Source organism: Leptosomus discolor, chromosome 5 (genome assembly GCF_034619465.1).
Source record: "Leptosomus discolor isolate bLepDis1 chromosome 5, bLepDis1.hap2, whole genome shotgun sequence".
Lineage (NCBI taxonomy): Eukaryota > Metazoa > Chordata > Aves > Leptosomiformes > Leptosomidae > Leptosomus > Leptosomus discolor.
Window position 1 is genome coordinate 70,415,516 of NC_141395.1, and position 15,322 is coordinate 70,430,837.

General features: G+C 57.7%; 2 protein-coding genes and 2 pseudogenes across 2 annotated transcripts; all 4 read left to right on the plus strand.

Annotated features, from left to right (window-relative positions):
• Positions 1 to 93: 93 nt before the first annotated feature.
• LOC147415600 (feather beta keratin-like) lies at positions 94 to 402 on the plus strand. The gene has a single exon (XM_086466184.1). It carries the CDS (start codon positions 94 to 96, stop codon positions 400 to 402), a length of 309 nt encoding a protein of 102 aa, XP_086322310.1.
• Positions 403 to 3,718: 3,316 nt separating this feature from the next.
• On the plus strand, positions 3,719 to 4,039 carry LOC147415601 (feather keratin pseudogene; annotated as a pseudogene).
• A 3,668-nt stretch (positions 4,040 to 7,707) lies between these two features.
• LOC147415602 (feather beta keratin-like) lies at positions 7,708 to 8,016 on the plus strand. The gene has a single exon (XM_086465655.1). It carries the CDS (start codon positions 7,708 to 7,710, stop codon positions 8,014 to 8,016), a length of 309 nt encoding a protein of 102 aa, XP_086321781.1.
• Positions 8,017 to 11,332: 3,316 nt separating this feature from the next.
• LOC147415603 (feather keratin pseudogene) lies at positions 11,333 to 11,653 on the plus strand (annotated as a pseudogene).
• Positions 11,654 to 15,322: the final 3,669 nt, after the last annotated feature.

The following is a 15,322-nucleotide window of genomic DNA, read 5'->3' on the forward strand; positions in this document are numbered from 1 at the left end:
CCCCGCTCCACCGCCCTCCTCCAACCCCTCGCGCCCCCACGCCCCTCCGCTCTCTCAACACCCTCTCTTCCAGGGACCCTCCACACCACCCCCATGGCCTGCAACAGCCTCTGCAGCCCCTGCGGACCCACCCCGCTGGCTAACAGCTGCAACGAGCCCTGTGTCAGGCAGTGCGAGGACTCCCGCGTCGTCATCCAGCCCTCCACCGTGGTGGTCACCCTGCCAGGACCCATCCTCAGCTCCTTCCCCCAGAGCACCGCCGTCGGATCCTCCTCATCGGCTGCCGTGGGCAACGAACTCAGCGCCCCGGGAGTGCCCATCTCCTCCGGCGGCTTCGGCCTCGGCTACGGCTTCGGAGGCCTGGGCTGCTACGGAGGCAGGAGAGGCTGCTACCCCTGCTAAGGGCCCTCGCCACCACCCCTGACACCAACCTCCCACACCCGGCAAGCCACGGCATGGATTGAGGACACCCCTCCAGGCCCTTGCAGGCCAATGGGCTTCCCATCCACGGCTCCTTCTCTCCAGGCACAAAGCAAGCAGGGAAGGGGCCAGCCCGGCCTGCCTGCAAACACGGCCCATGGATCTCTTCCTCTTCTTCCGCTTCCCTCTTTGCATTGTGCCTCCTGCTATATCCATTTCTCTACGCTGCAAACACCTTCTCATAAGCCAGACACCACTGTGGATTTTTACTGTGATGCTCCCACTGCGGGCCAGGAATATCTTGGTGCTCTGGTGAGACCTACAGCAATCAAAGGACTTTGGCTGACGGCCATCCTACCGTCACGTCAGACTGGCTCCTTTTCACTTGCTGCTCCTGTTTTTTCACTTTTCTTTTCTCAATAAATTTCTCCTGCATCCCAGCCTGTGATGCCTCCACTCCATTTCTTCTCCCAAGGTTCCACACAAAGTTTGGGCTCGACAGCCCATTGGATGGGTGGAAAAGGAGCACGGGACCTCTCTTAGGAAACTGGCTACCACCACCACGAACATCACCACAGACTGACACTTGGGCTCTTCAAGAACGTGACACAAGCCCATCACCTGCTTTAGTTAAAGTCTCGGACATCACAACGCTCCCCTGCACGCACCTCTGATGAGATCTCCCCATGCCAGCACACGCTTCACTATCTCTCTTCCCCACCATGACCCTCCAGTCCTCCCAGCAAACAGAATCACAGAAACATTGAATTTGTCAGGAAAGCTGGAGAGCATTGGCTTCAACCCCACTGCTCAGACAGGGCCAGCTCCAGCAGAGCTTATCCCAGACCATGGCCAGTCGGGGTTTCAGTATCTCCCAGGACCGAGACTCCACCACCTCTTCCACACTTTGACCACCCTCACACGCAAAAAGCCTTGCCTTTTTTCCCCAGGGAATTCCATCTGCTTTCGCTTATGATCACAGCCCCTTGTCTTACTAGTGCACACTGATTCCAAGAGCCGGGCTCCCTCAATTTCATTCCCTCCCGGCTGCGATTTTGGCATATTTATGGCCTCCTCCCTGCACTTCCTTATCTCCTGGCTAAACGCTCCCAGCTCTCTCAGCTTCCTCTCCTAGGAAGGAGGCTCCAGTCCCTGCAGCATCTCCCCTGGTGGCCTGCACTGCTCTTGCTCCAACAAGCCCCTGACCTTCTCACACTGAGGAGCCCAGAACCGCACACAGCACTTCACACGGGACCTCACCAGTGCTGAGCAGAGAGGAAGGGTCACCGCCCTCAACCTGCTGGCAACGCTTCTCCAAATGCTGCCCTCGAGACTGGTGGGCCCTTTAGCCAAAAGGTTCATTGCCATCTCATGGGCCATTTGACCTCCACCAGAAGAACAATGTCCTTCCCTGCTTAGCTCCTTTCGAGGCAGTTGGCCCCAAGCCACTGCTTCTGCCTGGGAAGACTCCCCTCCCCAGAAACAGGACTTTGCATCTCCCCTCGCTCACCTCCATGACAGACATCCCTCTCTGTGCAGTGCAAGGAAATCAGGTACCTCCCGCAGCATTTCTGCTTCAAACCATCTTTCCCCATGGACAAATGTACAGCCCGTTACACAACCCCCTTTTTCTAAGGAGAGGGCACCTGTGAATCCACTGGCACCCCCAGCACAGCCCAGCGTGCTTCTTGCCTGCCAGGCCCTCCAGCACCCCTCCACACACAAGCCCCGTTTGGAGCACTGGGCAATCATCAACGGCACAAAATTTAACAAGAGCAAATGCCACGTTCTGCACCCAGGACCGAGGTGGACACTACACACCAGCAGAAATGGGGAGAGGAGGTGCTGGAGAGCGGCCCTGCAGAAAGGGCTGTGGGGCTGCTGGCTGACAGCAGGCTCAGTGTGAGTCAGCAGTGCCCTGGCAGCCAAGAGGCCAAAGCCCACCCCGGGGTGCATCAACCATCACCAGCCGGTCAAAAGAGCTGATTATCCCGCTGTAGTGAGCCTTGGTGACGCCTCTCCTTGAGTATCGTGGGCAGATCTGGGCCCTACCATCCCAAAAGGATGTGAAGGTCTTCAGTGCATCCCGAGGAGAGCAACAAAGCTGGTGGAAGGGCTGGAAGGCATGGCCTGTGAGGAGCGGCTAAGGAATTTGCGTTGGTCTAGTTTGGAGAGAAGGAGGCTGAGGAGGAACCTGATGGCTCTCTGCAGCTTCCTGAGGACGGGACACGGAGAGGAAGGTGCTGAGCTCCCTGGGGTCCAGGGACAGGATTTGTCGGAATGGTTCAAAACTGCATCAGGGAGGTTCAGACTCGAGAGTAGAAAATAGTTCTTTATGGAGAGGGTGGTCAAACACAGGAACAGGCTTCCTGGAGAGGTGGTCAATGCCCCACGCCCGTCAGCGTTTAAGCGGCATTTGGAAAAACAATGCCCTTAATAACATGCTTTAACTTTTGGTCAGTCCCGAAGTGGTCAGGCAGCTGGACTAGATGATCACTGTAGGTCCTTTCCCACTGGACACTTCTAGTCCAGTCTAGTCCAGCCCAGTCTATTGTGCTCCATCAACCCCTTGGCATGCAAACATCCCCTCGAGGTTCTCGGGAGCAGTGCCCAGCGCAGCAGGCACGCCTCCCATTTCCCCTCCACTACGTCCAATCCCTCTCTGGCGCAACAAAGACTTGAGAAATGGCTGCGCACCACAGCATACGAGTGCCACGGGATGACCTCACTGATGACACAACACCTCTCCCATGATTTGGCTGAGTCTCCAAATGCCCTGAGACACAACTTCCATGCAATTCGTCCCAAACACCTCCTCTCACTTCAAAGCTGCCGCCAGGGCCAAGGGGACACGTCCTCGAGAGCAGGACATGAAGAGGGAGCGTTGCGGCCAGGGAAACACACCCCACCTCATTGCTGGCAGGGCTGGGGCAGGCAAGAGCTGCCTGCTGCCAAATGCCGTCCTGCCCCAAGGCCGTCCCGCCCCTCGCGCGCCACCATAAAAGCCGGCCCAGCGCCTCTCTCCCTCACACACCTCTCCTCCTCACGCCTTCTCCTCCTCGCTCCCCAAGGTCAGCAGCAACCCCCTGACCCTCCTCCTCCTGCCCCACCTGGCCCCTCTCTCCCACCGCGCTCGGCCCCAGCCTCACCAGCCCTCACGCCTCCTCACCGCCGCGCACGCTCCCCACAGCCCCTCACCACCCCTCCCCGCTCCACCGCCCTCCTCCAACCCCTCGCGCCCCCACGCCCCTCCGCTCTCTCAACACCCTCTCTTCCAGGGACCCTCCACACCACCCCCATGGCCTGCAACAGCCTCTGCAGCCCCTGCGGACCCACCCCGCTGGCTAACAGCTGCAACGAGCCCTGTGTCAGGCAGTGCGAGGACTCCCGCGTCGTCATCCAGCCTCCTGCCGTGCTGGTCACCCTGCCAGGACCCATCCTCACCTCCTCCCCGCAGAGCACCGCCGTCGGATCCTCCTCATCGGCTGCCGTGGGCAACGTCCTCAGCGCCCAGGGAGTGCCCATCTCCTCCGGCGGCTTTGGCCTCGGCTACGGCCTCGGCTATGGTTTCGGAGGCCTGGGCTGCTACGGCGGCAGGAGAGGCCGCTACCCCTGCTAAGGGCCCTCGCCACCAACCCTGACACCAACCTCCCACACCTGGGAAGCCACGGCATGGATTGAGGGCACGATTCCAGACCCTCCCGCTCTGTATGGCTGGAAAACACCAGCGCACTTGAAAAATCTCCCGCAAGCAAAGGACTTCAGCTGACGCTCACCTTACTTGAATTTCAGACCGGCTCCCTTCTTCATGCCGCTCCTAATTATCACTTTGTTTTTTCCTCAATAAAGTTCTCTTGCATCCCAGCCTCACGTGCCTCCTCTTCCTTTCTTCTCCCAAGGGTCTGCCAACCTCACCCAGCACAAAGCCAGGGCTCAACAGGCCATCGGGGTGGGTGGAAAATGGCCTCAAACCTCTCTTACAAGGTATGTCCCCAGCAACGACAACTCAGAGCAGCACAAGGGGCCTTCCAGAACATGACACACGCCCTTCGCTCGCACAAACCAATGCTTGGACATGCTAATGCACTTCTACACACGCCTAATATTCAAGCTCCCCATCAAACATGCTCTTGACCAACTCTCTTCCACAGCACAAATCTCTGGCCATCACAGCAAGAAAATACAAGAAGCAGAAACACTCAGTACTCAAGCAACATACGGAGATCATCTTGTTCATTCCAATCTGCTGATGTGTGGTCAGCTCCGGAAAGCTGTCTATGATCACGTCCATTCAGGATTTCAGTACCTCGAAGGATGGAGATTCCAACACAACTCTGCACAACCGGTTCCATTGTTTGAACACCCGCTCACAGAAAAAGCCTTGTCTTCTCTTCATGGCAATGGCACATCTTGTCAGCTGTCTCCATTCACCCTTGCCGTGGCCGTGGGCAACCAGGAGAAGAGTCTGACTCCGCAGTTCTCATGACCTTCCATGAGCGGTTTAGACACAGTGATGACATCTCCCCTGCGCAGACTCGCCTCCCTGTTGGAAAGAACTCCCAGCTCTCTCGGATTCTCCTCATGGAAAGGATGCCCCGTCCCTTCAGAGTTTTGGTGGCCCTGCACTCAACTTGCTCCACCAACTCTGGGTCCTTCTTCATTAGGGGAACCCTCAACTGAACACTTTACCCCAACAGGGCCTCACCAGTGCTGAAGGCACAGCAAGATCACTTCCCCATGAAGTGCTGGCAACGCTCTTCCCAACGCCGCCCTGGAGACTCTCGGCCTCTTTTGACCCAGGCTGCATTGCTGCCTCGTAGTCCGCTGCTTCTCCACCAGCACCACAAAGTCGTGCTCAGCAAAGGGCCTTTCCAGCCTCTTGGCCACCACCATGTCCTGCTGCCCAGCGCTATTCCTCCCCAGATGCAGGACATGGCATTTCCCCCTCTTCAACTTCAGGAGATTCCTCTCTGCCCCCGTCTCCAGCCTCACCAGCTCCCTCTGAAGGGTGCCACAGCCATCCCGTGCCTCAGCCACTTTGACACATAATGCATCATCCGTCCACTTGCTGAGGGGGCACTTATCCTACTGCCCGTGTCATTGAGCAGGGTCTTCAACAAGGTTGGCCCCATGGATCTGGCACCTGGGCCTCACCACTTGACACTTGCCTCACACTGCACGTGAGGCCACTCACCACAAGTCTCTGGGCCCAGCCCTCCCACCACTTTGCAGCCCACCTCACTGGCCATTTACACAACCCATCATTTCTTGGCTGGTTGGCGAGACTGCAAGGGGAGAAAGGGGTTACGTCTTTATGGAAACTCCAGGGAAAGACCTGCCACAGCTCTCTCCTTGTCCACAAAGCCACACACTTCAAGGTAGAAGACACAGAGGTCGGTCCAGCATCATGACCACTTCATAAATCCATGCTGATCGCTTGCCATCACCATCTTGTTTTTCTGGGGCTTGGCAGGGCTTTCCAGAAACATTTCCTATATCATATTCCGTGAGAATTATGTCAAGGTTACGCAGCCTCCAATTTATAAGATCTTCCTTCAACACACAAGAGCTCTGAGCTCTCTTCCATCCACAAAATGCTCCCAGCCACCAGGAGTTTCACAAGATAATGGAGAGTAGCCACCCAAGGACATCAGCCAGCTCCCTCAGCATTCGTGACTACGAACTCTCAGGCCTCAGCGACTTGGCTACATCCAGACGCACAGCAATCCTTCCTACCTCCCTTCATCGTCCTCAGCAACAACCACTGCTCGCCTGACAAACAGCCTGCAAAACACTCCCCTCGGCTCCACTGGGGCAGGCCTTGCCCTTCACCAACCCTTCCGCACGCACCCACCACCACCACCAGGGCCTCCGCTCTGCACACAGGTGCTGCATGCTCGCCTCCACTTCCCCTCGGCAATCTCCAAATCCTCTTTCTGGGGCATCCTGTTCCATTGCGTGATAACTCCTTTGGTGTTGAAATTGTCCCTAATATCCAATCTACACCTCCCACGGTGCAAGTTGAGGCTGTTTCCACTCCTCATCACTTCTCACTAGGGATAAGAGACTGGCACTCACATCGCTACAACCTCCTTTCACATTGTGACAGAGAAAACTTCTCCCCTCAGCTGTTACCTTCAGCAAACTAAAGACCCCCAGTTCCCTCAGCCACTCCTCATAAGACGTGTTCTCCAGATCCTTCACCACGTCCTTGCTCTTCTTTGGACACATCATACCAGAGCTCAGGCTGCAAACCTGCGTACCCTAGCTAAGCAGATTGATAAAGAGAGGACAACACAAGACTTTGGGGACCACGGATGGCCTCCCGACATCACAGGGCTTGAGAGCTCTGACCCAGGGCTGCCAGGACAACGTCCTGCTCTCACAAACAGCCCTCCTCTGGCTGGTTCAACTGTCAGCCCATGGAGGGCTCCAGGGGGCACAAGCCCATACTGGCAGCCTCCTTTCTCCAGGAGGATAGGACTTCACAAGCATGAGGGGCACCAAGACACCCTACGGGAAAGGCCAGGTCTAAAGACAGGCTGAGTGATTGGCATCAAGGCAGGGAGGGACAAAACACGATCGAAGCGGCAGCCCCTCACGCCCAGCACACCTGCAGAGCCCAGACCAGCCAGCAAAGGCTGCAAGGAAATGGGGTCCCCTCTTCACAACGCACCCTCGAACCACACCACAGGAATGCCATGGGATGATCTCACGGATGACACAAAACCACTCGGACGCTTAGGCCACGTGTTCTGCCCGCCCTGACACGCGCCACCAGCACCAAGCCTTTGGCCTCTAAGACTCTCACTTCAAAGCTGCCGCCAGGGCCAAGGGGACACGTCCTCGAGAGCAGGACATGAAGAGGGAGCGTTGCGGCCAGGGAAACACACCCCACCTCATTGCTGGCAGGGCTGGGGCAGGCAAGAGCTGCCTGCTGCCAAATGCCGTCCTGCCCCAAGGCCGTCCCGCCCCTCACGCACCACCATAAAAGCCGGCCCAGCGCCTCTCTCCCTCACACACCTCTCCTCCTCACGCCTTCTCCTCCCCGCTCCCCAAGGTCAGCCGCAACCCCCTGACCCTCCTCCTCCTGCCCCACCTGGCCCCTCTCTCCCACTGCGCTCGGCCCCAGCCTCACCAGCCCTCACGCCTCCTCACCGCCGCGCACGCTCCCCACAGCCCCTCACCACCCCTCCCCGCTCCACCGCCCTCCTCCAACCCCTCGCGCCCCCACGCCCCTCCGCTCTCTCAACACCCTCTCTTCCAGGGACCCTCCACACCACCCCCATGGCCTGCAACAGCCTCTGCAGCCCCTGCGGACCCACCCCGCTGGCTAACAGCTGCAACGAGCCCTGTGTCAGGCAGTGCGAGGACTCCCGCGTCGTCATCCAGCCCTCCACCGTGCTGGTCACCCTGCCAGGACCCATCCTCAGCTCCTTCCCCCAGAGCACCGCCGTCGGATCCTCCTCATCGGCTGCCGTGGGCAACGAACTCAGCGCCCAGGGAGTGCCCATCTCCTCCGGCGGCTTCGGCCTCGGCTACGGCTTCGGAGGCCTGGGCTGCTACGGAGGCAGGAGAGGCTGCTACCCCTGCTAAGGGCCCTCGCCACCACCCCTGACACCAACCTCCCACACCCGGCAAGCCACGGCATGGATTGAGGACACCCCTCCAGGCCCTTGCAGGCCAATGGGCTTCCCATCCACGGCTCCTTCTCTCCAGGCACAAAGCAAGCAGGGAAGGGGCCAGCCCGGCCTGCCTGCAAACACGGCCCATGGATCTCTTCCTCTTCTTCCGCTTCCCTCTTTGCATTGTGCCTCCTGCTATATCCATTTCTCTACGCTGCAAACACCTTCTCATAAGCCAGACACCACTGTGGATTTTTACTGTGATGCTCCCACTGCGGGCCAGGAATATCTTGGTGCTCTGGTGAGACCTACAGCAATCAAAGGACTTTGGCTGACGGCCATCCTACCGTCACGTCAGACTGGCTCCTTTTCACTTGCTGCTCCTGTTTTTTCACTTTTCTTTTCTCAATAAATTTCTCCTGCATCCCAGCCTGTGATGCCTCCACTCCATTTCTTCTCCCAAGGTTCCACACAAAGTTTGGGCTCGACAGCCCATTGGATGGCTGGAAAAGGAGCACGGGACCTCTCTTAGGAAACTGGCTACCACCACCACGAACATCACCACAGACTGACACTTGGGCTCTTCAAGAACGTGACACAAGCCCATCACCTGCTTTAGTTAAAGTCTCGGACATCACAACGCTCCCCTGCACGCACCTCTGATGAGATCTCCCCATGCCAGCACACGCTTCACTCTCTCTCTTCCCCACCATGACCCTCCAGTCCTCCCAGCAAACAGAATCACAGAAACATTGAATTTGTCAGGAAAGCTGGAGAGCATTGGCTTCAACCCCACTGCTCAGACAGGGCCAGCTCCAGCAGAGCTTATCTCAGACCATGGCCAGTTGGGGTTTCAGTATCTCCCAGGACCGAGACTCCACCACCTCTTCCACACTTTGACCACCCTCACACGCAAAAAGCCTTGCCTTTTTTCCCCAGGGAATTCCATCTGCTTTCGCTTATGATCACAGCCCCTTGTCTTACTAGTGCGCACTGATTCCAAGAGCCGGGCTCCCTCAATTTCATTCCCTCCCGGCTGCGATTTAGGCATATTTATGGCCTCCTCCCTGCACTTCCTTATCTCCTGGCTAAACGCTCCCAGCTCTCTCAGCTTCCTCTCCTAGGAAGGAGGCTCCAGTCCCTGCAGCATCTCCCCTGGTGGCCTGCACTGCTCTTGCTCCAACAAGCCCCTGACCTTCTCACACTGAGGAGCCCAGAACCGCACACAGCACTTCACATGGGACCTCACCAGTGCTGAGCAGAGAGGAAGGGTCACCGCCCTCAACCTGCTGGCAACGCTTCTCCAAATGCTGCCCTCGAGACTGGTGGGCCCTTTAGCCAAAAGGTTCATTGCCATCTCATGGGCCATTTGACCTCCACCAGAAGAACAATGTCCTTCCCTGCTTAGCTCCTTTCGAGGCAGTTGGCCCCAAGCCACTGCTTCTGCCTGGGAAGACTCCCCTCCCCAGAAACAGGACTTTGCATCTCCCCTCGCTCACCTCCATGACAGACATCCCTCTCTGTGCAGTGCAAGGAAATCAGGTACCTCCCGCAGCATTTCTGCTTCAAACCATCTTTCCCCATGGACAAATGTACAGCCCGTTACACAACCCCCTCTTTCTAAGGAGAGGGCACCTGTGAGTACACTGGCACCCCCAGCACAGCCCAGCGTGCTTCTTGCCTGCCAGGCCCTCCAGCACCCCTCCACACACAAGCCCCGTTTGGAGCACTGGGCAATCATCAACGGCACAAAATTTAACAAGAGCAAATGCCACGTTCTGCACCCAGGACCGAGGTGGACACTACACACCAGCAGAAATGGGGAGAGGAGGTGCTGGAGAGCGGCCCTGCAGAAAGGGCTGTGGGGCTGCTGGCTGACAGCAGGCTCAGTGTGAGTCAGCAGTGCCCTGGCAGCCAAGAGGCCAAAGCCCACCCCGGGGTGCATCAACCATCACCAGCCGGTCAAAAGAGCTGATTATCCCGCTGTAGTGAGCCTTGGTGACGCCTCTCCTTGAGTATCGTGGGCAGATCTGGGCCCTACCATCCCAAAAGGATGTGAAGGTCTTCAGTGCATCCCGAGGAGAGCAACAAAGCTGGTGGAAGGGCTGGAAGGCATGGCCTGTGAGGAGCGGCTAAGGAATTTGCGTTGGTCTAGTTTGGAGAGAAGGAGGCTGAGGAGGAACCTGATGGCTCTCTGCAGCTTCCTGAGGACGGGACATGGAGAGGAAGGTGCTGAGCTCCCTGGGGTCCAGGGACAGGATTTGTCGGAATGGTTCAAAACTGCATCAGGGAGGTTCAGACTCGAGAGTAGAAAATAGTTCTTTATGGAGAGGGTGGTCAAACACAGGAACAGGCTTCCTGGAGAGGTGGTCAATGCCCCACGCCCGTCAGCGTTTAAACGGCATTTGGAAAAACAATGCCCTTAATAACATGCTTTAACTTTTGTTCAGTCCCGAAGTGGTCAGGCAGCTGGACTAGATGATCACTGTAGGTCCTTTCCCACTGGACACTTCTAGTCCCGTCTAGTCCAGCCCAGTCTATTGTGCTCCATCAACCCCTTGGCATGCAAACATCCCCTCGAGGTTCTCGGGAGCAGTGCCCAGCGCAGCAGGCACGCCTCCCATTTCCCCTCCACTACGTCCAATCCCTCTCTGGCGCAACAAAGACTTGAGAAATGGCTGCGCACCACAGCATACGAGTGCCACGGGATGACCTCACTGATGACACAACACCTCTCCCATGATTTGGCTGAGTCTCCAAATGCCCTGAGACACAACTTCCATGCAATTCGTCCCAAACACCTCCTCTCACTTCAAAGCTGCCGCCAGGGCCAAGGGGACACGTCCTCGAGAGCAGGACATGAAGAGGGAGCGTTGCGGCCAGGGAAACACACCCCACCTCATTGCTGGCAGGGCTGGGGCAGGCAAGAGCTGCCTGCTGCCAAATGCCGTCCTGCCCCAAGGCCGTCCCGCCCCTCGCGCGCCACCATAAAAGCCGGCCCAGCGCCTCTCTCCCTCACACACCTCTCCTCCTCACGCCTTCTCCTCCTCGCTCCCCAAGGTCAGCCGCAACCCCCTGACCCTCCTCCTCCTGGCCCACCTGGCCCCTCTCTCCCACCGCGCTCGGCCCCAGCCTCACCAGCCCTCACGCCTCCCCACCGCCGCGCACGCTCCCCACAGCCCCACACCACCCCTCCCCGCTCCACCGCCCTCCTCCAACCCCTCGCGCCCCCACGCCCCTCCGCTCTCTCAACACCCTCTCTTCCAGGGACCCTCCACACCACCCCCATGGCCTGCAACAGCCTCTGCAGCCCCTGCGGACCCACCCCGCTGGCTAACAGCTGCAACGAGCCCTGTGTCAGGCAGTGCGAGGACTCCCGCGTCGTCATCCAGCCTCCTGCCGTGCTGGTCACCCTGCCAGGACCCATCCTCACCTCCTCCCCGCAGAGCACCGCCGTCGGATCCTCCTCATCGGCTGCCGTGGGCAACGTCCTCAGCGCCCAGGGAGTGCCCATCTCCTCCGGCGGCTTCGGCCTCGGCTACGGCCTCGGCTATGGTTTCGGAGGCCTGGGCTGCTACGGCGGCAGGAGAGGCTGCTACCCCTGCTAAGGGCCCTCGCCACCACCCCTGACACCAACCTCCCACACCTGGGAAGCCACGGCATGGATTGAGGGCACGATTCCAGACCCTCCCGCTCTGTATGGCTGGAAAACACCAGCGCACTTGAAAAATCTCCCGCAAGCAAAGGACTTCAGCTGACGCTCACCTTACTTGAATTTCAGACCGGCTCCCTTCTTCATGCCGCTCCTAATTATCACTTTGTTTTTTCCTCAATAAAGTTCTCTTGCATCCCAGCCTCATGTGCCTCCTCTTCCTTTCTTCTCCCAAGGGTCTGCCAACCTCACCCAGCACAAAGCCAGGGCTCAACAGGCCATCGGGGTGGGTGGAAAATGGCCTCAAACCTCTCTTACAAGGTATGTCCCCAGCAACGACAACTCAGAGCAGCACAAGGGGCCTTCCAGAACATGACACACGCCCTTCGCTCGCACAAACCAATGCTTGGACATGCTAATGCACTTCTACACACGCCTAATATTCAAGCTCCCCATCAAACATGCTCTTGACCAACTCTCTTCCACAGCACAAATCTCTGGCCATCACAGCAAGAAAATACAAGAAGCAGAAACACTCAGTACTCAAGCAACATACGGAGATCATCTTGTTCATTCCAATCTGCTGATGTGTGGTCAGCTCCGGAAAGCTGTCTATGATCACGTCCATTCAGGATTTCAGTACCTCCAAGGATGGAGATTCCAACACAACTCTGCACAACCGGTTCCATTGTTTGAACACCCGCTCACAGAAAAAGCCTTGTCTTCTCTTCATGGCAATGGCACATCTTGTCAGCTGTCTCCATTCACCCTTGCCGTGGCCGTGGGCAACCAGGAGAAAAGTCTGACTCCGCAGTTCTCATGACCTTCCATCAGCGGTTTAGACACAGTGATGACATCTCCCCTGCGCAGACTCGCCTCCCTGTTGGAAAGAACTCCCAGCTCTCTCGGATTCTCCTCATGGAAAGGATGCCCCGTCCCTTCAGAGTTTTGGTGGCCCTGCACTCAACTTGCTCCACCAACTCTGGGTCCTTCTTCATTAGGGGAACCCTCAACTGAACACTTTACCCCAACAGGGCCTCACCAGTGCTGAAGGCACAGCAAGATCACTTCCCCTCCAACTGCTGGCAATGCTCTTCCCAACACCGCCCTGGAGACTCTTGGCCTCTTTTCCCTCAAGGCTGCATTGCTGTCTCGTAGCCCGCTGCTTCTCCATCAGCACCACAAAGTCATGCTCAGCAAAGGTGCTTCCTGGCGTCTTGGCCACCACCATGTCCTGCTGCCCAGTGCTATTCCTCCTCAGATGCAGGACTTGGCATTTCCTCCTCTTCAACTTCAGGAGATTCCTCTCTGCCCCCGTCTCCAGCCTCACCAGCTCCCTCTGAAGGGTGCCACAGCCATCCCGTGCCTCAGCCACTTTGACACATAATGCATCATCCGTCCACTTGCTGAGGGGGCACTTATCCTACTGCCCGTGTCATTGAGCAGGGTCTTCAACAAGGTTGGCCCCATGGATCTGGCACCTGGGCCTCACCACTTGACACTTGCCTCACACTGCACGTGAGGCCACTCACCACAAGTCTCTGGGCCCAGCCCTCCCACCACTTTGCAGCCCACCTCACTGGCCATTTACACAACCCATCATTTCTTGGCTGGTTGGCGAGACTGCAAGGGGAGAAAGGGGTTACGTCTTTATGGAAACTCCAGGGAAAGACCTGCCACAGCTCTCTCCTTGTCCACAAAGCCACACACTTCAAGGTAGAAGACACAGAGGTCGGTCCAGCATCATGACCACTTCATAAATCCATGCTGATCGCTTGCCATCACCATCTTGTTTTTCTGGGGCTTGGCAGGGCTTTCCAGAAACATTTCCTATATCATATTCCGTGAGAATTATGTCAAGGTTACGCAGCCTCCAATTTATAAGATCTTCCTTCAACACACAAGAGCTCTGAGCTCTCTTCCATCCACAAAATGCTCCCAGCCACCAGGAGTTTCACAAGATAATGGAGAGTAGCCACCCAAGGACATCAGCCAGCTCCCTCAGCATTCGTGACTACGAACTCTCAGGCCTCAGCGACTTGGCTACATCCAGACGCACAGCAATCCTTCCTACCTCCCTTCATCGTCCTCAGCAACAACCACTGCTCGCCTGACAAACAGCCTGCAAAACACTCCCCTTGGCTCCACTGGGGCAGGCCTTGCCCTTCACCAACCCTTCCGCACGCACCCACCACCACCACCAGGGCCTCCGCTCTGCACACAGGTGCTGCATGCTCACCTCCACTTCCCCTCGGCAATCTCCAAATCCTCTTTCTGGGGCATCCTGTTCCATTGCGTGATAACTCCTTTGGTGTTGAAATTGTCCCTAATATCCAATCTACACCTCCCGCGGTGCAAGTTGAGGCTGTTTCCACTCCTCATCACTTCTCACTAGGGATAAGAGACTGACACTCACATCGCTACAACCTCCTTTCACATTGTGACAGAGAAAACTTCTCCCCTCAGCTGTTACCTTCAGCAAACTAAAGACCCCCAGTTCCCTCAGCCACTCCTCATAAGACGTGTTCTCCAGATCCTTCACCACGTCCTTGCTCTTCTTTGGACACATCATACCAGAGCTCAGGCTGCAAACATGCGTACCCTAGCTAAGCAGATTGATAAAGAGAGGACAACACAAGACTTTAGGGACCACGGATGGCCTACCGACATCACAGGGCTTGAGAGCTCTGACCCAGGGCTGCCAAGACAACGTCCTGCTCTCACAAACAGCCCTCCTCTGGCTGGTTCAACTGTCAGCCCATGGAGGGCTCCAGGGGGCACAAGCCCATACTGGCAGCCTCCTTTCTCCAGGAGGATAGGACTTCACAAGCATGAGGGGCACCAAGACACCCTACGGGAAAGGCCAGGTCTAAAGACAGGCTGAGTGATTGGCATCAAGGCAGGGAGGGACAAAACACGATCGAAGCGGCAGCCCCTCACGCCCAGCACACCTGCAGAGCCCAGACCAGCCTGCCAGGACTGCGAGGAAATGGGGTCCCCTCTTCACAACGCACCCTCAAACCACACCACAGGAATGCCATGGGATGATCTCACGGATGACACAAAACCACTCGGACGCTTAGGCCACGTGTTCTGCCCGCCCTGACACGCGCCACCAGCACCAAGCCTTTGGCCTCTAAGACTCTCACTTCAAAGCTGCCGCCAGGGCCAAGGGGACACGTCCTCGAGAGCAGGACATGAAGAGGGAGCGTTGCGGCCAGGGAAACACACCCCACCTCATTGCTGGCAGGGCTGGGGCAGGCAAGAGCTGCCTGCTGCCAAATGCCGTCCTGCCCCAAGGCCGTCCCGCCCCTCACGCACCACCATAAAAGCCGGGCCAGCGCCTCTCTCCCTCACACACCTCTCCTCCTCACGCCTTCTCCTCCCCGCTCCCCAAGGTCAGCCGCAACCCCCTGACCCTCCTCCTCCTGCCCCACCTGGCCCCTCTCTCCCACCGCGCTCGGCCCCAGCCTCACCAGCCCTCACGCCTCCCCACCGCCGCGCACGCTCCCCACAGCCCCTCACCACCCCTCCCCGCTCCACCGCCCTCCTCCAACCCCTCGCGCCCCCACGCCCCTCCGCTCTCTCAACACCCTCTCTTCCAGGGACCCTCCACACCACCCCC

What these genes read in the sequence shown, in the direction of transcription:
- LOC147415600 (XM_086466184.1), top strand. Translation starts at nt 94, where the DNA reads ATGGCCTGCAACAGCCTCTGCAGCCCCTGCGGACCCACCCCGCTGGCT.
- LOC147415602 (XM_086465655.1), top strand. Translation starts at nt 7,708, where the DNA reads ATGGCCTGCAACAGCCTCTGCAGCCCCTGCGGACCCACCCCGCTGGCT.